Source organism: Entelurus aequoreus, linkage group LG11 (assembly GCF_033978785.1).
Source record: "Entelurus aequoreus isolate RoL-2023_Sb linkage group LG11, RoL_Eaeq_v1.1, whole genome shotgun sequence".
Classification (NCBI taxonomy): Eukaryota; Metazoa; Chordata; class Actinopteri; order Syngnathiformes; family Syngnathidae; genus Entelurus; species Entelurus aequoreus.
The window spans coordinates 48,653,135-48,678,949 of record NC_084741.1 but is presented as its reverse complement, the minus strand read 5'-3'; the positions used below and the strand labels follow the sequence as shown (position 1 = coordinate 48,678,949).

At 39.4% G+C, this 25,815-nt stretch overlaps 1 protein-coding gene across 9 annotated transcripts in view; it reads left to right on the top strand.

The window, feature by feature from the left end:
• LOC133660189 (protein cordon-bleu-like) overlaps positions 1-25,815 on the top strand; it is a 145,364-nt gene that overhangs the window by 36,723 nt on the left and 82,826 nt on the right. For 5 of the 9 annotated variants that reach the window (XM_062063443.1, XM_062063447.1, XM_062063445.1 and 2 more), the window contains one exon: positions 887-1,008. In XM_062063443.1, the coding sequence (XP_061919427.1) occupies positions 887-1,008 (122 nt within the window). Of the gene's footprint in view, positions 1-406; positions 426-604; positions 685-886; positions 1,009-12,917; positions 13,161-25,321; positions 25,473-25,815 lie in introns of those variants that run through there. The other 4 variants (XM_062063449.1, XM_062063448.1, XM_062063451.1 and 1 more) reach the window with 4 other exon arrangements.

Here is a 25,815-nt window from a genome sequence, read left to right as displayed (position 1 = left end):
GTTGTTAAGTATTGCATGAACAAGGCATGGTATGTAGTTTAGTAGAGTAACAGTGGCCTCTAGTGGTGGAAAATAATTTTGCTAGTACACGCAGGCTCAATTTGAGATTGTAGGAAGGTACAAAGCATGCCGGGAAAAAATACCAGGTACATTCTAGAATCTCATCATTTATGATTAAGGCTTTTAAAAAAAATCAAAATAAAACATTTAAAAAACGGTATTATTGCAATAGTTAACTATTGTAAAAAAAATGAATAATTAAGACGATAACACGATGCAAACTCCACCTGGCGCAAAGTGATTTCCCACTGAGAATGATTGACGTGGGATCTGCTGACAAAGGCGGGATATAAGAAAGCTCCATCAAGTTAGATTTGAACAGTCGCTCCAAGCAGCATTGTTACCCAACATAAAAGTTCCGTCAGGTGATACTCTGTTATATTATTTGAGGAGTGATATAAATAACTGTTGTTGTCCTTGTTGCTCTAAATTACTCTATTGAAGCTATGTTACTTGAAAATGCTCCATTTAATATGGCGACCAACGCGACAATGAAGCTTTTATTTTCAAAACAACAAACCGGAAGTTCGTTTTCCTAACTGTTAAACTTGACATCGGCTCAGGCATAACCAGCTGGGGGGGCGCATGAAGATTAAATCAAAGTGGACTTGACAAGCTGAGCAAGTGAGTTAATCTTCTATCAAATACATTCATAAAACTATCATATTTTGTTCCTATTATGTGTCGTAGTTAGCCCTTCAAAGTACTTTGCGGTCTTTTATGCGCCAGAACCGTCACCTTTGCTTACCCACTTGTTGGACCCTATGACACAATGACGCAGTCGTGCCCTCCCCTCAAAATACGTGCTTTGTATGCTAAATTGCAGGTGAAACCACGGCGGATATCTATTCTCTTTGGGACAAGTAGCGGAGCACATCTTGAGCGCCGCAATCTTCTCCTCAAGCTGGATTTCACCGCAATGACAGAAGCGTCAGAAGCGGCGGCTGGGTATGTCCTTGAAAAGTAGTCTCAAGTATGTTTGTCCATTATTGTTATTGTGGATTAACACTCTACAGGCCAGCGTTACAGGTCGTGGTCCATTTAGGTTTTTTAAATAAAGTTAGTTTTTCCATGATTAGAATATAATGGGCTATATTGTCATGTAGTACAGTGTTTTTTCAAACTTTTTTGAGCCAAAGCACATTTTTTGCGTTGAAAAATTCCGGAGGCACACCACCAGCAGAAATCATTAAAAAACAAAACTCAGTTGACAGTAAAAAGTCGTCGCAATTGTTGGATATGAATGTAAACCATAACCAACCATGCATCACTATAGCTCTTGTCTCAAAGTAGGTGTACTGTCACGACCTGTCACATCACGCCCTGATTTATTTTGAGTTTGTTGCTGTTTTCCTGTGTGTAGCGTTTTAGTTCTTGTCTTGTGCTCCTATTTTGGTGGCTTTTTCTCTTTTTTGGGTATTTGAGTACCATGAAGGTAGAAAAGCGCTATACAAGTATAACCCATGATCATTATCATTATTTTCCTGTAGCAGTTTCATGTCTTCCTTTTGAGCGATATTTCTCGCATCTAATTTGTTTTAGCGATCAAGAATATTTCAGTTGTTTTTATCCTTCTTTGTTGGGACATTGTTGATTGTCATGTCATGTACAGACGTACTTTGTGGACGCCGTCTTTGCTCCACAGTAAGTATTTGCTGTCGTCCAGCATTCTGTTTTTTTTTACTTTGTAGCCAGTTCAGTTTTAGTTTCGTTCTGCATAGCCTTCCCTAATCTTCAATACCTTTTCTTAGGGGCACTCACCTTTTGTTTATTTTTGGTTTAGGCATTAGACACATTTTTACCTGCATGCTGCCTCCCGCTGTTTCCAACGTCTACAAAGCAATTGGCTACCGGCTGACACCTACTGATATGGAAGAGTATTACACGGTTACTCTGCCGAGCTCTAGACCGCACCGACACTCAACAACAACACATAATTTGCAGACTATATTTATTTGTTTGCAAAAAATATTTTCAACCCAAATAGGTGAAATTAGATAATCTCCTACCCTAGTGTGCGCACAGCACAGTGGTTGAAAAACAATGATGCAGTGCATCAAGCTCTAGAATTACAGTATTGTGTTGGGTAGTGTGAGTGTCCTGTCAACAGAGAGTTCCAGCATGACCAGGATGATCCTGCGCCCCCCTTCTCTGTCGTTTCTTTATAAGCCAGACCTACTGTATATAGTTTAATTGTTCCTGTTCCTGTGGTTGCTGGTGGAGAGAAAAGGGACCAGGTCTTGAACAAATTATTCAATGAATGACTAACTGTTGGTGCTGTCCAAAGTTATGTTTTTATTGTGTTCAGGGTGTGGCAAGTGTTGCAAATTTACACCAGCTGATTTGAACAAGCACATGGGTTTGGATGTGGGAGGTAGCTGGAAAAACATGAGAACTCAAGTTCTTCAAGCAAGTTTGGATTTTATAAAGACGTTTGTGGGTACAGAAGTTCTGTAAGTTAAAGCCTTTTTACATGATGATGCTCCTCACTCTCCGCTGCGACTATAATTAGTATTCTATGTTCATACAGTGGAACTTTAATGTACCAAATTATTTGGTTCTTCAACATGGTGCGCCAACCGAAAAGTTTGTATAGTGAAGCTGTGTGTGTGTGTGTGTGTGTGTGTGTGTGTGTGTGTGTGTGTGTGTGTGTGTGTGTGTGTGTGTGTGTGTGTGTGTGTGTGTGTGTGTGTGTGTGTGTGTGTGTGTGTGTGTGTGTGTGTGTGTGTGTGTGTGTGTGTGTGTGTGTGTGTGTGTGTGTGCGCAAAACATGGTTAATTAGCATTAACCATGTTTTGATAGTTCCCTTATGGAAGTTAGGGGGGGTGTCTACGGAATTTCTTCAGGGGCAAAAAGCATGCCGTAGCAAGAGGAGAAAATCATTTTTTATTTTCTAAATGGTCTACAACAAAAAACTCGATTATTTCAATAAAATCGAGATATCTCCGAGCAGAGAAATAATTAGGGAGGGGCAGCAACTTAAGAAAAATAAAGGAAGATGTATTAAACATGCTACGTTACCTTCAGTTATATTTAAAGACAAATTGATTTGTTTCTACTATAGCAAGTAAACAGTCTGGGATGTGCAGAAAAAAAAAATGCAACATACAATCATTTTTAGTAGAGTAGAAGAGGACCCATCTGTAATATTTTGAGGGGAGACTTTTGAAGACCCCTTCTTTTGGGGCAAGATATAACCCCCAATATGTACCCCATTTTGGGGATTTTTAAATAAAGTGGTGGAATACTATATCAGGTCACATTCCACCCAGTGTGAGGCATTTACTGTCTGCCCATGGATTTGTTTTGCCTCCTCGTGACATTAACTGAAGTGAGATCTTGGGTTTTCATCAGAGAAATGTTATTGTGGTAGTAAACCTCTACTGTATAAAAGAGAAATCAGTTTTAGAATCAATATCCTGTCCCTCTTATTAGCTTAATGAGGCAAACGAAATAATAGAAAACACTTGTCAGTATAATTTGGTGTAGTTGTACACTACAGCAAACTACAATAATAAACGGTAGATAAGATTTTCGATACAGCTGCAATAATAGTCATGATTATACTATTTGCAGGCAAAAGAGAAGCTCTCTAATAAAGTCAGTAGTTAGACAGAATTGTAAATACACTAGTAAAGGGGACCTACGATGACTTCCCTCTTTTCTGACTATAATGTTAAAAAGTTGGATACTTTGTGAAACAGTGCATCAAATCATAAGGCATGCATTTGGGCGTGAGCTCGCACACAGTTTTGGATTCTTCTGAAAGCTGTTTTTTTTCACAGATTGGGCAGATTGACTGAGACAAATTGACTGATGTGCTAATGTGGGCATTTTTAGTTCATGCTCTCTGCCAGGTCCCTACACTGCTCTCTTGTGTTGATGCCTGAGCCTCCAGTGTTATTCCTTCTCGTTTCATGCTCACACCTGCTCAGATGTCTATAAAATTAATACCATGTGTTATTTGTTCACTACATTTTACATGTGACCTTTTTGTCAACATGGACCAGTAAGTACGAAGTTGAATTAGTCTCTAAACACTGGCGAAAAAGACGGCGCCATTGCAACATACAACTTGGTTTAAGGAAACACAAGAAAAGGTTCCTATTTTCATTATTTTCATCTAATTGTGGCATGAGAACAATATCACCAACGTGTGACATGCAGTAACATTAATTCTAGCTTCTTTTTTCTTATGCGGCTTCGTATCAATCCGGGGGTGGGCATGTGTACATAATATTGTGACTGGCACATCTATATCATGTTAATGTTTATTTTTATCCATGACTGGAAACAAAAATAGCGGTCATGTTCATTTTCAATATGTATCAGGCATTCCAGATGTCAGCTATTTAGGGGTGTTCTGCTGTTTTTCTAGCCAAAGTGGTATTTTGTTTAGATTTTCGTACAAAACCGCTAACTCGGCCACTCTTTCTGGCGCACCGAGGTTAGCTGGCTGCTTAGAGCTAACCACGCTTGCATGCAGAGTACGGCCGAGCGTACAGCCTGCAAGTGCAGCCTACACTAACTGACTCGTTCACGCTTTCCAGCGTACTCTGGCTAGCTGGCTGCTTTGAGTCAAAGCTAGCTACGCTAGCCACACAGTAGGCCTAATGCAGCCTGCGCTAACTAGCAAGTCCGCGCTGTAATTGTATTTTATTATTCTGTTCTAACATGTGGACACGTACCTCTAGCAGGGACAACCTCTTTAAAATAATTGTGCAATTGTTACATAAAGCCATACTCAAGTTTATGCCGGCGTTGGAGCATTGATGTTTTTGCAGCTAGCGAAGCTAGGTTAAGCTAGGCTGCGTATGAAGCGATGAAAAATTAAAGAGTGAATGCTTAGAATGATTAAAACATTTTTGACTTTGGACTTTGTTAAAGTATAGGTTAGCTAGTGAGGCGGTAAAGAGGATGTAAGTAGTCAGTAGATCGGGAAAACCAGTTTATATCCATCCATCCATTTTCTCCCGCTTGTCCCTTGGAAAGTTTTGTAGCGATGGGAATACTGTGTAGTGAACTGTAATTACCCAGTGTGAGCTGCAGAGGGCTGCAATGGGCGTTCCACACTGCTAGACCTAGTTTGGGAGCGAAGAAGAAGCGAGGAAGCGTTCGAGAAGCTGTTCTCGTGAGTGTGTGCATAGATATCACTTAAATTCTGCATTCCATTTATCTGGGAAGTCGGAGCTCGGAATGACGTCACTGCTGAATTGATGGCCGCATCCACAAAAGCTATTTTTGCATTTGCTTTGTATATAATATACATGTATTGTAATTTGCACTCTTTTTCCAACCATAAAACATGGTGGATGAAGAAAAAACACACGCTATTGCTAGCGATGTAGAACATACAGTAAATACCACATGAAATTACCACGTTAAATTAATGTAGTTTACACTACAGTGACGTTACCATATATAAACGTACAACAATACATTACATATGGCTGATTTACTTCGACAAAAACTACTCAGAAGTGCCAATATCGGATATTATAGAACCGGATATCATTGTTTATATTCAGAACAACCATCTTTGAAAATAACCGAGGTGGTGAGAATGCACCGACTTTCTTTGTCAGAAATCCGACCTCAAGGGACGTTCCAGTTGAAATTCTGATGAGGAACTCGGAAATGATGACTTCCTAGTACAAATGTAACGCACCAATCAATAGATGTCGCATTGACCGCTACTGCTTGCACGAAAATAACTGCCGTAAAACAAGTTGACCGAAATTATGTAGACTTCGCATGCGTGGACCGATCGTGTTTTCCGGTACCGATCGTGTAGTGACACTGCCCGTTGCCGCTGACGAGCCATTGGGTCGCCATCCTAAACTGGTCGACTGCTCCACCCCGGACAGGATCAATGAAGTGTCAGCATATTTAATCCATCATAACTTTCTCAATACTTAACTGATTTTTATGCATTTTTTTTTATGCAAAGTTCATACATGAAACTATGATACATTGCAAATGAATTGTTGTATTAGAATATTGGCAGTGGAATTAACAATAGCACAAAATCAGACTAGACTGTAGACAGGTATTTTGCGAACACTTTAAACACATACATACACTATTTATAATATATACCTTTATACGCCGGTGAACTACCGGCCGGTGTCCCACCTTCCGTTTATCTCGAAAATTCTCGAAAAAATTGTCGCACAGCAGCTAAATGAACACTTAGCGTCTAACAATCTCTGTGAACCTTTTCAGTCCGGTTTCAGGGCAAATCACTCTACGGAGACAGCCCTCGCAAAAATGACTAATGATCTATTGCTAACGATGGATTCTGATGCGTCATCTATGTTGCTGCTTCTTGATCTTAGCGCCGCTTTCGATACTGTTGATCATAATATTTTATTAGAGCGTATCAAAACGCGTATTGGGATGACAGACTTAGCCTTGTCTTGGTTGAACTCTTATCTTACTGACAGGATGCAGTGTGTCTCCCATAACAATGCGACCTCGGACTATGTTAAGGTAACGTGCGGAGTTCCCCAGGGTTCGGTTCTTGGCCCTGCACTCTTTAGTATTTACATGCTACCGCTAGGTGACATCATACGCAAATACGGTGTTAGCTTTCACTGTTATGCTGATGACACCTAACTCTACATGCCCCTAAAGCTGACCAACACGCCGGACTGTAGTCAGTTGGAGGCGTGTCTTAATGAAATTAAACAATGGATGTCCGCTAACTTTTTGCAACTCAACGCTAAGAAAACGGAAATGCTGATTATCGGTCCTGCTCAACACCGACATCTATTTAATAATACCACCTTAACATTTGACAACCAAACAATTAAACAAGGCGACTCGGTAAAGAATCTGGGTATTATCTTCGACCCAACTCTCTCGTTTGAGTCACACATTAAGAGTGTTACTAAAACGGCCTTCTTTCATCTCCGTAATATCGCTAAAATTCGTTCCATTTTGTCCACAAGCGATGCTGAGATCATTATCCATGCGTTCGTTACATCTCGTCTCGATTACTGTAACGTTTTATTTTCGGGCCTCCCTATGTCTAGCATTAAAAGATTACAGATGGTACAAAATGCGGCTGCTAGACTTTTGACAAAAACAAGAAAGTGATCATATTACGCCTATACTGGCTCACTTGCACTGGCTTCCTGTGCACCTAAGATGCGACTTTAAGGTTTTACTACTTGCGTATAAAATACTACACGGTCAAGCTCCTGCCTATCTTGCCGATTGTATTGTACCATATGTCCCGGCAAGAAATCTGCGTTCAAAGAACTCCGGCTTATTAGTGATTCCCAGAGCCCAAAAAAAGTCTGCGGGCTATAGAGCGTTTTCTATTCGGGCTCCAATATTATGGAATGCCCTCCCGGTAAAAGTTAGAGATGCTACCTCAGTAGAAGCATTTAAGTCTCATCTTAAAACTCATTTGTATACTCTAGCCTTTAAATAGACTCCCTTTTTAGACCAGTTGATCTGCCGTTTCTTTTCTTTTCTTTTCTACTCTGCTCCGGGGTGGACCGCTAGCCTGTTCATCGGATGGGGACATCTCTACGCTGCTGACCCGTCTCCGCTCGGGATGGTTCCTGCTGGCCCCACCATGGACTGGACTTTCGCTGATGTGTTGGACTTTCACAATATTATGTCAGACCCACTCGACATCCATTGCTTTCGGTCTCCCCTAGAGGGGGGGGGTTACCCACATATGCGGTCCTCTCCAAGGTTTCTCATAGTCATTCACATTGACGTCCCATTGGGGTGAGTTTTCCTTGCCCGTATGTGGGCTCTGTACCGAGGATGTCGTTGTGGCTTGTACAGCCCTTTGAGACACTTGTGATTTAGGGCTATATAAATAAACATTGATTGATTGATTGATTGATTGTTAAAACCCACTCTACACCATCATATATTATGTTGTAGTGGTACTCATTGGGCTAAATCTGGTACAAAGAAAATTATATCAAAATGCTTTAAAATGGCAGCCAAAACTAGAAAGGCGAGTAAGAAAAAGAAACTACTATTCGAATGGATCAGATAATAACCAAAATGGCAAAGGCTCAGCCAATGATCAGCTCCAGGAGGAACAAAGAAGATCTTGAAGATTGCCTGTGAGTATTGTAACAATCAGACGACGTGTATTTGAAGCCCAGCTACCAGCAAGAAATCCCCGCACAGTCCCATTTATAGAAAAAATACATATGCTGAAGCGGTTACAATTTGCCAAAGAACACATTGCTTGGCCTGAAAAGAAATGGCGTAATATTTTGTGGACTTATGAGAGTAAGATTGTTCTTTTTGGGTGTAAGGGCCACAGACAGTTTTTCAGATGTCCTGCATACACTTAATTCAAGCCACAGTACACAGTGAAGACAGTGAAGCATGGTGTGAAGCATGGTGGTGCAAGCATCATGATATGGGGATGTTTCACGTACTATGGTGTTGGTCCTATATATCGCATACCAGGGATCATAGCTCAGTTTGAGTATATCAGAATTCTGGAAAAAGTCATGTTGCTGTATGCTGAAGAGAAAATGCCCTTAAAATGGGTGTTTCAACAATACATTGACCCCAAACACAAAAGCAAGTGAGCAAAATCATGGTTCCAAACCAACCAAATTCATGTAATGGAGTAGCCAGCACAATCCCCGGACCTGAATCCCATAGAAAACTTGTGGGCCGACATCCGAAATGCTGTTCATGAGGCAAAATCAAGAAATGCAGAATAATTCGATAGTATCTGCCAGACTACAGATCCTGCTATGTCGACCAGAGCATTTTCCACCAGACCAGCAACCCGAATGGGAAAATAACTGGTCACACACATACAGTAGGCCAAAAGGTTGACAAATGGAGATGGGTGTTTCTCTGCAGTTTCAGCAGAGGAGATCTCTACTGCTCAGAGGGACACTGTATTATATTGGGCTGCCACACTGCCAGGCAAACCATCAGATGGCTTGGAACTTGCGTGCAGCTGGATTGTTGCTCCAGACGCCTTACATTGAAACCAGAGACAATACAGAATTACATCCAAGACTTAGCATATAAAGACATCCCACCTGATGCTCTGATTGAAATAAATAGGAGCTCCAAGCGATCCTGGATGAACCTGTAGTTGAGCACATAGCGATGAACTAAGAGCAGTTCTGGAATTATTAGGGCGTTCATATTGATGACAAATCCGATCACGGACAACTACCTGCGCAATAAAAAAAAGTTGTATTAGTTTGATCCTAGCGAAACAACAACCTCCAAAAAAAAGCATCATATAATGTTGTTCGATAAAAGCAGTTCAATGTATTTCAACTAATCACATCCATAAGTAATGTGTACCCAACATTTGTTGAGTGCCTATCACAGGGATGCAAACTCAAAAGAATGAAAATTGTAAACAGCCATAGATAATTATCGGATAGATAATTAGTTCGCATCCATGTTTTTAGGAATGGGATTGGTATTTTGTTCAGCTTATACAATGTACTTCTAGGACAACGGAACAATGTAATTGCAGAAATTAGACAACTCACAAGAGAACATACACTTTAAAACAAGATCAATCCAACAAGAACAAAAAGTTATGTTGAAAATCATTTAAAAGAGATTTAATGTAAATTGAATGCAAATTGAGAACAGGAATTGTTAGTAATTGCTACGAAGAGAAAAAGGGGGAGCATTAGATGAGCCTCACTTCTTCCTACTCCTTTTTCACTGGTAAGGAAAATGACTAAACTCAGTTCATATCCGGAACACTGGCACTAAACATACAGCCCCTTAAAACCCCGGCTGATATTCTTAAGCCCACTATATTTTTTAAATAGATATATAGTAATGTAACAATATGAAAATTCCATATCACGGTTATTGTGACCAAAATTATTACAGTTATCATTATTGCGGTGTTGAGTGTGTTGAAAAAGTACTTATACACACAATTTAAAAAAAACTAAAATAAGTTATGGTGTCCTACTCAGTTCAGCAGTCCTTAAACGCACAGTAAAAACACTTCTGTCTCTTATTTCTCAGAGTATAAATTGATCACTCTGTTCTAAGAGCACAGCTTGTAGGCGCAATGTGGACAATTGAATAAATTAGTTGCTCAAAAAGCAACATGTTTATGTAAGTTTAGATTGTGGTATGTTTCTTAAAGGGGATAGACCTTGTCTCTTGTATTCATGTTAGCATTTAAGCTAGCGCCAGTCAGTTTGAGTTTATCTAAGTGCTGTTATTAATCACAATGTTTTGATAATTTTTAATTTAAAGCGGTAATACTGACCCATCGGGATTTTTACCGCGGTTTTCATTAATACCGTTTATTACTACATCCCTTTTAACAATGTATATTTTCCAAATATAAATTCTGATACTTTTGGAGAGGCTGGCATGGAAAAACATATACAGTATATATAAATACACACATATTGATGCAGGGATATAATTTGCTTTGGTTTTTGGCTGAGATCAGGGATCAGGTTGGTGACCACTGCTTTAGGGTGTGTTTGCGCTTCATAAGTTTTATTTATTTAAAGCAAATTGCGCAAAGACTTGGGAACGTCTTGTTGTGCCTTTTATTGTGTTATGGAAATGTTCCTACTGTTTACTTGTTCTCGTGGCTACTTGTGGTCAACTCCTGGCTCAACACTGCATCGGAATTACACTAGAGGCCAAGTTTCCTAAAATCATGCTGTCTTGACATTTGATGCTCTTGTGTCATTGACTAAGTCATGAGCGTACGCTAATCAACACTGTAACGTTGGCGTTTGTCAAACGCTTAGCAGTTGTGCATCAGGTGTTGCGTGAGTCATTCATTAGTTGCTGAGATACTCAGTGCTGATGAGGTCACCAAATGTATGGTCTAATTTTCAAGTTGGCCTTTTGGCGTGTCAGTTAACTTTTAATTGGTATGAATGCACCATAACAACTCACCTTCTGCTATCTGTTTTTGGCCTTCACTGCAAGTTATACCTTTTTTTATTGCTTTCCCCCGTAGAGATGGAACACAGCTGATAAATGTTCCCTGAGTGTGCCTATAGAAACTGTTTTTGGAATGTAATAGAGAGACACGAACACATGTATATATATTTTTTGCATTCTAATTTGTAATATTCAGCTCGTTCAATGTGGCTATCAATGCTGCTAATGGGAGCAATCCATTCTGCTTCTAAATCTCTATAAATATATACAAAAACTGCCTACATTATCTCATTTACGTTCCGTAACCTGTATGATAACCGAGCTATACCGACATTGTTGTTGTATGAGTGAACTGTTTTGTTAGGGACTTTTTTCTAGCGTAGTAACACATCGCCTTGCTCACAGAGACACCCACACTGCTAAAGCATTATTAGCAAGAGTAAAGCTAACTTCTGCATCAGCAGCTGAATTGGTTTTGATTTTGTAATGCACAACACAATGCAATAAGACACCTATCTGTACTGACTGAAAAACATGAACAATCATTTTACGGTATCTGTAAAGTATTAGCCCACATTTCATGTTTTGTTTGTACACAGCTAGCTCAACAGTGTATGCAGTTGTAATTAGGTCTGAGCTTAGGGCTGGGCGATATGGCCTTTTATTAATATCTCTATTTTTAGGCCATGTCACGATACACGATATATATCTCGATATTTTGCCTTCGCCTTGAATTAACACTTGATGCATATAATCAACATTCTTGTTCATACTGCATTAATATATGCTAATTTTTCATGCAGAGAGGGAAATCACAACTAAGTCAATTTACCAAAACTGTATTTATTAAACAGTTACTAAGCAATGGCACAAACATTCATGTCATTTTCAAAACAGAAAGTGCAAGATTGTCAGAGACATTTTAAAACAAGCTATAAGTGCACTTTTGTGCATGATGTCACTAAGATGATATATCAAACCAACACTAAATTAAAGTGTACTTTTTGTACAGAAACGGCACTACAATAGTTAAAAACAAATAAAGTGCACTTTTGTGCATGATGTCACAAGATATTTTAATAACTGTCAAATAAAAATGAGCTGCATAATAGGTTCCTACGGACGTTATCTCCTTCTGTTGACTTTTTTTTTTCATACGATGTAGATCTGGAAATGGTTGCTTCGGCATTTTGTTGGTGTGGCACCGGCTGGAGATGTTGACATGCGGAGTTTCAAGCACTCTTCATTCTCTAGCGGGTGACTTTTCAAATGATGCTACAAATTAGCAGTGCTGCTACTTTTTGTAGCAACGCTTTTGCCGCATAAATGTTGAACATATTCCCGCTTGAAGCCAAACCACCGCCAAACCACCGCCAGACGATGGATCCCGTGCTGTTTTTCTTGGTAATTAATTATTCCTCCGTTTGTTACCAGATTCGCACCTTCTCTCTCTCGTATTACCACCCGCATCTCACCGTTAGCATCACAGCTAACGTTACCATGCCGCTACCTCTCTGCTCCGCGGGAGCGTGTGACGTTGCACACGTGACGTTTGTAAGAAGGTGCGCTTGGTTTACGTCTCTGTGAGAAGGAGACAAGAAAGAGTGAGAAACGCCTGTAGTGTAATGCCCGCAGCTAAAAGCAACTGCGTGAGAACGTATACTTGAATATCACGATATAGTCATTTTCTATATCGCACAGAGACAAACCCGCGATATATCGAGTATATCGATATATCGCCCAGCCCTATCTGAGCCTGTAATTAACCGACGATAAATTTAATTTAAGTCAGTAAGATTTCCAGCATCGATAAATCGCCATGTGCATGCTTCAAGAGCATTAGTGCTTTTCCTCGGTTTCAGAGGCTGCACATGTTTGTGCCATTGCAAAAAGAAAATAAGGCGGTGAATTCTCTTGTCCTTAAGTGTCTTTGACTCTTTGTGTGGAGAGGCGGGGCCGCTGGCCCGCTTGCATCACACAGTGCAACAAGTTAGCATCGAATAGCGAACATGGACAAAATTATCACAAAACCAAATGCCACCGCATCAGTGTGAGAATATTTCAGTTTAAAGCTTCGGAAGAAGATGAGCCTATCGACACCGAGGAGCCAATTTGCCGAATGTGATCGAATATGACAAACCAGCACGTCCACTTGAAACACAGCCACAGTCTACGCTCACTTAGGGATTCGGTGAATAAGCCAGGTCAGTGAAAACAAAATATCGCAAAATGGTGTGCGCTCACAGAAAGAAAGCGTGGTTAAATAAGTCACCAAAGACATGCTGCCATTTATTACTAGTAAAAAATTTCATTTTTTTTAAATACTGCAAATGTTTGACCTTTTGACTTGTTGTCAAGTTGGTGTTTCTCGCTCTGAATCTGCCAGACTTAAGTTTTTGTTAATACCACCAGATTTTACTGTAGTGCCCCAACTTGATTTTCAGTTTAGTAATGTACAACTCGACCTCAACATTGATGTGCAACTTTTTTTGCCAATACTTTATTTAGCCATTTTATTTGTTGTGTTGGTTGTGTCTATTTGAGGTTACCTCATCCACTCCTTAATATATTGTATTGCTTTTGTTTGTGTTTTGTATTAAAATTGAAAACTAAATCAAATCAAATTATACATTTTTTTCCTAAAAGACAATATATATTTTGTTTTATTTAACATTCCAATTACAATATAAAAATCCATCCATCCATCCATTTTCTACCGCTTGTCCCTTTTGGGATCGCGGGGGGTGCTGGAGCCTATCTCAGCTGCATTCAGGCGGAAGGCGGGGTACACCCTGGACAAGTCGCCACCTCATCACAGGGCCACAATATAAAAATGTATGAGAAATACAAGTTGATTGAATTTGAAAGTATATACATGCATTATTAATATTATGTATTATTACATCAGTGGTTAGTTTGATCTCAGAAAACAATGACAATAATATTGTTTATTGGCAATCATTTGTAGATCAATATAATGTTGAGCAAAATTTATTGGCCCACGCCTAGTTGTACTAACAAGCATAATGTGCTGCATGTATCATGATCAATATTATAGTGACTTAATCGATGGACAGTTGTCTGTTTAATCAAGCTGTTTCCATTTTATTTTGGGTACATGAGGTGGAAAAACGTTTTTACCACTACAGGGTTTGTAAGCGTAAACATTTTGTCTTTCTTTGTGATGCAGTTTCTTCGAGCAATGTCCTCCTTGCCAGATACAAAAGCATTTTCATCGATAATAACATTGTGTGCCACTCAGTGCAGCAGAAGCACTCCATCTCTGTTTGCATAGCTTGGCTCCGAGCTCCACATTTACACCATCTAGACATGTCGGTCCTAACTCTCTCGGCGTCCGGCTGCTCCAACGTCTCACCCTCTCTTCATGCTCCCTCAGCTTCTATAACCAGCAGTTCATTGTCCGTATATTCTGGTTCAAAAAGATAGGTTATGAATCTTCATTTGTCCAAAAATAGTTGTCCTCGTTGTTTATTACCAACTCTGCCATAATTAGAACACACATGCCGGAAGTAGGAACGCACATTTGTTGACAGAAGTAGGAAGTGCGTTTCTATGAGCAACGAAATAATGCGCCTCGGAAAGAAGTTTTCCTAATGCTTAAAATGACCAAAATATGGTAAATATTGTACATATTACAGCGTGTATATAAAACTTTAATGGAGCGTTTTGAAGTTGTTTTAGAAGGCTTTGGATGCAAATACAATAGGTGACTCCTACTAGCTGCAATGTTAGCCGCATTTTGCGAGTGTTTTTTTTATCTTAAGAATCCTAAAAAAAAAGTTTAAAAAGTGCAGTTCCCCTTTAAAAATCACATGGTATTGCTCCAAGCGCAAGCATGGTCAAAAAAAATAAAACATCTAATAAAAAGTGTTAATCATTTCAGCTAATATAATTTATCAAGAGGAACCTCTATTTCTTATTTTATTTTTAACAGTACTGTATCAGTTGTTAAAATGTTAATACTGTAGATGTTGTAATGCAAACAAAGTAAAACATCCAAGCTGACTTTAGTCAGATGACTTTGGTGATGACCCAACCGCACCCTCCCTTTTGACTAGATTTCTCACTTTATTGCTGCACTGGCTTGCAACGTTTTTCAAAAGCTCCTCTTAGCCACCACTTTACGTACTGTATGTCTGTTCAGCTATAATAACCAACCCACAAGAAGACTGAGTGGGTAGATTTCGAAGATATATAAAGTATGGCATTACTGTCCTCAGCACACATCCAGACATAATTACCATATCCCCTGTTTGTGTTGACCTGCCTGTCTGCTCGCGGAGACCTTGGTTGTCGACTGGTTGTTGGCTGCACTGATCAGGTAGAAGAGTAATTGGGTGCCATTTGTATCAGTCAGTCACTAACGGTTAAAAAAGGCCTGGCAAAGTGTTTGACTAACTCTTTAATTGTCCTTAAAGATCGGAAAATATGAAAACTCCCTACCCAAGACTGCCATCACAGAAATTATCCTTAGTAAAGTTTCTTGTGGTCAGCCACTTACTCTGCACTGCTGCCAAAGGGAGTTTTCTTTCCTGTCCTATTAAAGGCTAACTGTATTTTAAGAAAGAAAGTGACTTAACTCTAGTGGAAAAAAGTTATCACTTCATATCTCTGCTAAATTATGCATTGTTGGATTTGTTAATAATCTTGACTCTTGTAACGTATTGACATTATTAGACTCCTTATTGTCTTGTCATGCTTTAAGTAAACTTCCAGTGGTCTTCAAGACTGCTTAAAACTACCTACTTAATGCACATTAATTATTACAAGTATTATAGCATTTATACTGGGTTGTCGTATACTGCTTAATAAATAGCTTGTGTGATCAGTGTCAAGCATCTACAGTAGTGTCTATATTATGCAGCTGTTATGGGCAGCAGATTTATTTTTGGAAACCTGCTGTCATGTTAGTCACTGAGGTATGTGGGTTTGTCACCAAGAAAGACGGACCAGCATTCAGTATTTTCCGTTTGAGGGGATTCTTTTTACATACAATTTTGCAGTCAAATCATAAAATTGCTCAAATAAAGATGTCATACAATTAATGGTAATAAGTAAAATATGTTTAATGAAAGGACAGAGTATTGACTTGTTCAATAGCATAGGTCTCCTGAAATTACTTTTTTGTGATCTCGAGCTAGACAGTATATATATATATATATATATATATATATATATATATATATATACATATATATATATATATATATATATATATATATATATATATTCCTAATATAATGGTAAGGGAAATACTGTTCTATACTTTTTTAAATTCAGAATTGCAGTCTTCTTTCAATTGTACTTACCGTAATTTCCGGACTATAAGCCGCTACTTTTTCCCCTCGTTTTGGTCCCTGCGGCTTTTAGGACGGTGCAGCTTTTTTACGGCTTTTTTTAACGGCTTACGGTAACCAGGGGCGCGTACTACCGAGAGCAAAACAAAGAGTAGGAGAGCGTCAGCGACAGTTTGCGCGAAGGAAGTATTCATGCAAACACCCTCAATATGGAAAACAAACGGAGAAGTGCATATGATGCTGCTTTTAAGTTAAAGGCAATCGATCTGGCTGTCAAAGAAGGAAATAGAGCTGCTGCACGTACCCTTGACTTGGCTGACGATGCCATTTTGGACCTGTTCTTCTCCGACACAGACGAAGAGGATTTCGGTGGTTTTAGTACGCAGGAGGAAGACGATGACACAATGATTAAAGACTGACTACCGGTAATACCGTTGTATTATTTGTACTCTGCACGAATGCTGTTCGCCATGTGAAAGATGTGAAAGTTTGATTGAATGATTGAAAGATGTATTGTTAATAAATGGGACGCTTTGCGTTCCCAAACAGTCATCTCTGTCCCGACAATCCCCTCCGTGGTAGCAGGAACCCCTATATACTACGGTAATTACACATCAGAACGCCTGCGGCTTATAGTCTGGTGCGGCATATATATGGAGCAATCTGTATTTTCCCCTAAATTTAGCTGGTGCGGCTTATAGTACGGAAATTACGATACATTGAATCCAACTGTTACAGAGCAACAAAATGTGTCTCTGTCCAGCAGGAGTTCTCTGTATCCAAACAAGCCGTTTTGAGACTGGAGAACAGGCGGATTATTTCCTGCCTCTACATGCCATCTCAGAGTTGTTCTCACACATGCCCCAGCCATACAAGGCTTCAGGTCACCAGGGCTCCATCCATCTCATTAACCTTCATTTTTCTCTTTTTCTTATGTGGTCCCTCTCTTTTGTATCTTTATGTGTGCTGGAATGTGAACAGGTCAATTGTCAATACAATAACAGTCATCATAAGGGTTCCATCTTTGAATTTGTGAGACAATCCCCTTAAATGTAAGGGGCCACTGTGAAACCAGCCTGATTGATCCCAATTAGTTGTGTGTAACTAGATGTACTATTTAATTTATCTAGGGTTAATTCACTCAATCTTCATCTCTACTTTGTAAATAATATATTTTAAAAAATAACTGATCGAAGAAGGACATTTTTCTTGCGTGTCAACAATGCCCAACTACTTAAACACTTCCAGTCAGAAGTTTACATACACTCATTGTAAGCTTTAAAGAGGTCACATTATGATTTTTTCCCCTACATTTAAAACACTTCCTTGTGGTCTACATAACATGTAATGGTGGTGCTTTGGCCAAAATGTTGCAGAGATTTTGTTTTAGAAATTACTTTCTGCATGTCTCTTCATAATGCCCCATTTTGTGGGCGGTTTTATTTACGTGCCGAAGTCCTCCTCCAGGCCAATCACCCTTCGGCTGTGCCTCCACGCCATCAGCTATGTTGTAGTTTTTAGCGCTTCCATAACAAGTCAACTGACCGATATAAGTTAGAACTATACACTACTTTTTATTAGAAATGGCAACAGCAGAGGATTTTGGCGTGCATGTGCATGTGTGAGCCAGTCTGCATCACAACAACGCGCAAAGCTCTTTGGGTAAACCTCTACCATGTATGGAGATATCCGCTGACTTAACTAAGGCAAAGTCTTAAATTCCGAACAGCTCGTTAGATTAAGTTTGGAAGAAGGCAAAGGTTGTTTTATTAATATCCAGCCATGTCTCCATGATTTTTGATTTCACATTTTTCACAAAAACAGGTACTAACAGGTAAGAAAAGGGGGATTTGCATAATAGGACCCCTTAAATGTCTTATTATTTTGGGCCCAATACTGATTTATTTGAATGGGTTTGAGTCCAGGATGGTGTTATTACAATACATTTCCAATGATTTTGATGGAATTGGATGCACAATTTCAAAATACTTCAGGGCCCACAATTGGTATTACATTCATTCCCACAATGAGTGTATGTAAAACTTCTGATCTGAGCTGATTGGTAACTTGGATCTTCACAGTATGTATTTTAACCCTGCCTGGTAATATGAGCATCTCGGCATATTTGGAGGAAACATGTCCCAACGTTGTTCATGTGTTTATAAGTTATGTTGTAGGTGTCTTTGTCGCTCTTTTATGTTTCTGGTCATTCGGTTCTTGTGTTAATGTGTTCAAAATCCACAGCTGCTACAAAACTGAGGTCTGAACTTCTCAGCAGTCAAGGGGTGTAAATATAGGTTGCCTTGGAGACACCATGACACCCAAGTGGAATGCTGGCTAGGTAGAAGTGTGTGTCTGTGTATTTAGTGTGCAGGGAGTGGCTGAATCCAGTGTGGGTTACTCACATTGTGCTGGCTGCATTAAAGGAGATACAACTCAAGTGTGCACAATGTGGCAGTGTTGTTGTACAGTTAGGGTATGTTTTGAAGTAGCAAATGATTCAAGTTCATATGTGACCACATTTTAAGTACATGTATTTTTCTCCCTTAGTATACACACATGACACATCAAACATATAATTGATATATTAGTGCATAATTATAATAGAGCAAGTTACACATTATTTCTTTTCAGGTCAATTACTGATCCCTTTTTTACTATCTAGTCCGTTCCCAATTAGTGCTTTTCATGAGAGAATAGTAGCTCATTGTTTTGTGAACCAAATTTGTCACATGAAGCAGCCACTCACATGACGTGTTATGTACTCCCTGATGACTGAATAGGCATTTGACTAGATTCTTTGATCAGCCACAGGAAACATTTATTGTAGTTACAAAACACTTTTGCTGGGCTGCAACCACGTGACCTAGAGGCACTTTGGGGTTCACATAGTGTCCAAGGTCCCGCCCATAACGCTAGGTCTGAACAATTATGGAAAATGTGCTATATTTTTTTCCCCCTCAATTTTGCAATTTACAATTTATTATACGATAATTTGTTCATGGTCCATATGTATTTGTCAACAAAAATTCTAAATCATACAATTATAAACTAATTAAATACTTGCAGTCTTGTAAGCACAGCACTTTTTATTGTGAAGGCCAGAAAAATGTGTTGTACCATACCAACTTTATATACAGTACTTTATTTAGCCCTTTAAAACAACCACAGTTGTTTGTATTTGAGCTCTCACTTGACTGCTGTAACATGTGACAGTGAGACTCAGCATGGGCACCAAGACCTGGTTCCATAATGGCACCAGAACCTGGTAACTACCGACCTGTTTCTATTCTCAGTTCCATTTCGAAAGTTATGGAAAAAATAGTTTATGAACAGGTCGATACATACCTTGCTACTAATAAACTAATGTACAAATTCCAATCCAGCTTCAGAACTAACCACTCCACTGACACATGCCTTCTCTATCTGACCGACCACATCAAACATGAGGTGGACGCGGGCAAATACTGCGGCATGGTCATGCTGGACCTTCAGAAGGCCTTTGACACCGTAAACCACGCTATACTGTTGGATAAGCTCAGAGCAATCGGATTTGATAAAACCTCATCGAGCTGGATGCAATCTTACTTGGAGGGGAGGAAACAGGTGGTAGAGGTGAACGGCCCCGTGTCCCCCCCCTCTCAGTAAGCTGTGGAGTCCCCCAAGGCAGTATATTAGGACCTTTACTGTTCCTAATTTACGTAAATGACATGTCATCAGCATGCGACTGTGAATTGTTCCTGTTTGCGGATGACTCGGCCCTGCTGGTATCCGGCAAGGACAAGTCACAGGTGGAAAAAATCCTCAGTCCTGAACTCCTTAGTATTTGCACCTGGCTCGCTGACAATAAACTATCCATACACTTAGGTAAAACGGAATCCATCCTATTTGGGTCCCAAATCAATCTCAAGAAAGTCAGTGTCTTCACTATAAAAGTGGGTGACATTGTTATCACCAGGAAAGATGAGGTCACCTACCTAGGTTCCATTCTAGAGGCTAATCTTTCCTGTGATAAAATGGCAACCAAGGTAATCAGAAAGGTCAACCAACGAATGAGATTTCTCTACAGAATCTCCTCTCTGGTCAACAAAAGCACCTTGAAGATTCTAGCGGGAACTCTCGTTTAACCCTTTTTCGATTACGCTCGCATCTCCTGGTACCCTAGCACCTCCAAAAACCTTAAATCTAGACTCCAAACATCCCAGAACAAGCTAGTCAGGTTACTTTTAGACCTCCACCCCAGATCACACCTCACTCCAACCCATTTCTCCAAAGTGGGCTGGCTCAGGGTGGAGGACAAAGTAAAACAACTTGCACTGAGCCTAGTCTATAAAATCCGCTACACTGACTTCAATGTTGACCTACTTCTCGGTTTATGACCACAACTTTCTACTATACAAGTGTAAGGCATGATTTGTAATATAGCAATAACTTTCACTAACTCAGATGCGATGCAGCACACCACTGGCTCAGTAGAGCTGCTGTACCTCCGTGATAAAAAAGTACTTAATAAAAATAGTTCCTCTGCGTTAGCTCTTAGTGTAACAATGTTGCTAATATTGTAAATGGAGTATTGCTGGCGGTGTTTGGATGTTTTTTAGATGACTTTATAGGCGGAATAGATGACTCCTGTTAGTTACGATGTTAGGTGTGCCGTATTTGTCGTTTTTTTATTCATTTAGAATTAGTGTTGGGACTTTGTAACGCGTTACTGTAACGCCGTTAGTTTCGGCGGTAACTAGTAATCTAACGCGTTATTTTTTATATTCAGTAACTCAGTTACCGTTACTACATGATGCGTTACTGCGTTATTTTACATTATTTTTTATGTAGTATCGGCTAGAAACAGAAGATCTGAGTGTGTTTTATTGGGGCGCTGCGGACCGCGGTGGAAAAGAAGAGGCGTGCTTTGTGTGGGTGGGGCCGGGGGGTGGGCTCCCATACCGTAGTCGAGGGGCGCAGGGGAGACACTACTCCAGGGCCTATGTACTTCGGGGCCAGTGACGTGCAGTCAGGGGAGGCAGGTGAGGCGGGGCCTCACGTGCCATCATGGAAAGAAAAAAAATATAAAAATAAAAAAAAATTATTAAATTGTTATATGTATCCAGTGATTATACTATAAAGTTATTTTCCATTTAACTTCACCAGTTTTAGATTATTTTTATTCAAAATCGCTGAATTTTCACATTTGTCGTTCAAATACTGAGAAGAGACTTGCGGTGAGTCAGCAGCCAGTTGAGCCTCACCATGGATTGCGCAATGACTCGGCTAACTGCTAGCCTGCTGTGCAGTGAGACTGTATTGCTATATGAATATATTATACATTTCCATAGTTTAGTTAGCTGAGGTATATAATGTACAGTCTATTTTGTCAACAACTGTATGAGTGTAACGTATTTCTTGTGCTGAGCAATCATAAAACGGCTGCGAAGACGCACTGGGTGAGGCTCGCAGTAATCCCGCCTCCTGGTGGTAGAGGGCGCTAGTGTTCCCAGGGATCATTCTTGCGACTACTCGGCTGCAGAATAAGTGACAAGCAGCAGCAACAGTTAGCAAGTCAAGTGCAGCCGCAGCGATCGTTTATTTTTTCCTCTCGCCTGGACTTTTAACATAGAGGATTACATATCTAAAATAAAACAGTTTTCTAAATTGGACTTTCAATCGAAGCAGGAGGTAATAATTAAAGGAAGATCTTCATCGAGACAGAGAGACTTTTAAAACTGAAGAAAGATAAGGAAGACTTCTATAAACAAGTAATTGATGCTTTTGTTCAGAAGGAGCGGCGCATGGACTTCCTTTATAAGTAAAGGTAAGACCATAATAACGTTTTTTTTTAATTAAATGTGCTTTTTTGTGTGCTACAGTTTGTATGTGTAAAGTTAAAGTTAAGTTAAAGTACCAATGATTGTCACACACACTAGGTGTGGTGAAATGTGTCCTCTGCATTTGACCCATCCCCTTGATCACCCCCTGGGAGGTGAGGAGAGCAGTGGGCAGCAGCGGCGCCGTTCCCGGGAATCATTTTTGGTGATTTAACCCCCAATTCCAACCCTTGATGCTGAGTGCCAAGCAGGGAAGAATGCTGGTTTGAGCTTTTAAACATTACCCGTTAACTGCTGCCAATCAAATGGTGAATAAGATACTCTTTAGGGTTCATATGTTTGTAAATCTGACTGTGATGAAGTCAGTGCCTCACCAGCCATGAACCTCACCGTACGTCACTGTTCGGGGCTAACAACCTTCACTTTACCCGGGAGTGGGTCTTTACAGCTGAGGGTGAATGACGAGGCCGGCGGTTTGTTGCAACTTTGTGACTTTATTGGACGCAGCCATCCACCAAGCTAGAGCACCTGCAGTGCACGCACTCACTGTCGCCGGTCCCTCACCTCTCTCGCCCACTCACTCACTGACGTCACTCACCTCAAATGCTGTCATATACTAAAGGGCCACACACACACATACGCTACTCTCATAACAACTAACATGACATCATGGTGAAGCCAGAAATCGAGTGTCTTAACATTCTCACTTCTTTTGTCGAGCACAAAGAAAATAACATTTTAGTTAAATGTAAGTTGTGTCTTGAATCAAAGATCCTATCTACTTAAAGTTAAAGTGCCATTATGTTGCAGCTATTTAAAATAGTTTTGTCAATTTGTTCTGGCCTGAAATAAATTGGCCCTTTGAAACATATCTTTGTCTTTGTGTGTTGTATGTAGACCACATTGCTTTCTGAGTTCAGTGATGCAAACGCATGTCAAGTTGATCAACAGATTGTATTATTCTCCAGTGCAATAACAGTACTGAAATGAAGGCAAAAAGGGCATTAATGGGAGCCTTAAAAAAAGAAGTAACTAAATAGTTACTTTTCACAGTAACACATTACTTTTTGGTGTGAGTAACTGAGTTAGTCACTGAGTTACTTTTGAAATAAAGTAACTAGTAACTAACTAGTTACTGGTTTTCAGTAACTAACCCAACACTGTTTAGAATACACCATACAAAAAGACTTCTGTTCTTTTCTGATGTAAGAATTGTGAATGATAAACAACATTTTTAAAAAGTGCAGTTCCTCTTTAAAGATTTAGAAGCAAATATACAAGGCAGATATTAAAAAAAAATATGTGAATGTGATGGAGTGGCTCCATACACTCTTAAGAAGAAATGCTTTTCTCATTATTTAAAATATTCATTACGGAAGGGGAATGTTCAAGCTTCTACTACCGGTACTTATATAGACACACTGAAATCTTTTGACAATGTTGTTTTTTTAAAGGGAAACTGTACTTTTTTTGGAATTTTGCCTATAATTTACAATCCTTATGCATGTCAAGGACACATGTTTTTCTTTTTTTATGCATTTTTACTTGTAAATAAACAGTAGCAAAAGTCAACAATGGAGCCCATGCTATTCAATCTATTCCGCCTATATAAAGCACTCTAAAAATATCCCAAAACCTCAATTTTTATAAACATGTAAGTATATAATGTAGTACCAGGCGCATTTATAAAATCAATTATATATGTAAATGTATTTTGATCATTTTAAGCATACGACACCATATTAAGTTCGCAGACGCATCACAACAATCGCTTTTCCCTGCAACAACACTAATACTCATGGCAGACTTGATGAGAGCAAACGACTACCACTTTGGGACAAATGATGATACAGGAACTTATATTTTGAGCCTGAATAAACGGAGGATGAGCTTTAAGTTTTAGAAGCTGTGTGCTAAACAGATGTAGCTTTAATGAAAGACTAAAAATCATGTAGCAGTATTGCTAATTGCTGAACAAGAAATACAAATTATACACTTAAAACAATAACTTACTGTACAATGTCTGCTCTCACTGGTTTGTCGACTGATCAGATGTTTACATATTCCTGTTTAGATGAAGAAATAATCATAATACTCATGCAGGTAAAAAAAAAAAGGTGCCGCAAACAAGCGTCTTTTCGTGTCTTTCTCGCCGTCTCCCGGTCTAAGTTGAATGTCCAAGTTAACCAACTTCTCAGTTCATGGCCACAACTTATACTATCCAGGTAAAAGGCATTTTTTTTATAATTTAGAATTAACTTTCACCAACTCAGAGGCGATGTCGCAGCAACAGCAGGTCACTAGCTCAGTGTGTCAGTATAGTCAGCTCTCTGAGATCACAGCACCACTAAAAGTAGTCCCTTAACGTTAGCGCTTATAAAGACAATATCGCTAATACTTGGTTAATATTCAGGTCGATGGAGTATTGTTGACCAACTTGGATGTCTTTTTGAGTGCTTTATAGGCACAATAGACACAATGACATCCATCCATTTTCTACCGCTTATTCCCTTTAGGGTTGCAGGGGGCGTTGGAGCCTATCTCGGCTACAATCGGGCGGAAGGCAGGGTACACCCTGGACAAGTCGCCACCTTATCGCAGGGCCAACACAGACAGACAGACATAATTAATTAAATTTCCTCCGCTGTTAGCTGACTTTTCTTAGCATTTATTTACAAATTAGAATCTTTAAGGGAAAACATTTTCTGGCTGACATAGATAAATTATATGCAAAGTTAAAAAAAAGAAAGTGCAGTTCCCCTTTTAAATAAGTAAAGGTTAGAAAACCCACTATTTTTGCATGTTTTGTGTCTCTTATGCTTTACTGATTGTGTTTTAGTCTTGGTATTCTATCTGTTTTAATGACTAAGCTTTTATTGTTTTAAATATTGGTTTGTACTGTAACACTAACATACGGAATCTGGAAAAAAAAACCTTTCATTGGGCTATAGTTATGCCTGACCTCGGCACAGTCCCATTGAGTCAACCTTTGCATTTCTTCAAAGACACCACACATTAGATATTAAATAACTAAATTAATATCTTTATTTTCCACGGCACTCAGAGCGCGGTGTGATCAAATTCCTAATTATAGAGCAATTTGTGCTGTGACACCACTTTTAATGTTGCGTTATCATTTAGTTGATAGCTTGCTTGACTGTCAATGATTAACTTAAGGTTAGAGTCCGCTTGCTGTGTGATGATCTTGCGTTCCCCTTCCTTGGTCTTTTACTAAGCTGGAATACCTTGACTAATGTGTATCAGATCACAGACACTAATTCTGTCGAGTGTGAGTGACAAATCCTTGGAACTGAATTTTTAAACACTGATTGCAACAATTGTAGAACAAATAATCTACACAAGGACCCCTTCTGACGTAAGTGGGGTGTTTTCCTATTGTTATCTAATCTAATATTTATGTTGTTGAGACTGGAGGGAGTGGGTGAAGGTATACAAGAGCTATTAGTGTTTAGTTTATTGGCAAATCAGCTGGAAGTACTGTTTACAGGTTTCAACAGCACACTAAATTGTTACCGAAATAGTAACAACCACAAACAGTTAACTCAGTCCACACCTTAGGATGCATTACTACATATACAGTTAAGTTTTACTGCTCAAACATTAAAGTTTTAAAATGTGTTGGTGGATGTTGGAGTTTTAAGTGTCTTTCATTTAAAACAAATTCAAGTTTGTCATCTGTAGAAAGTGCAGTGCGTTGA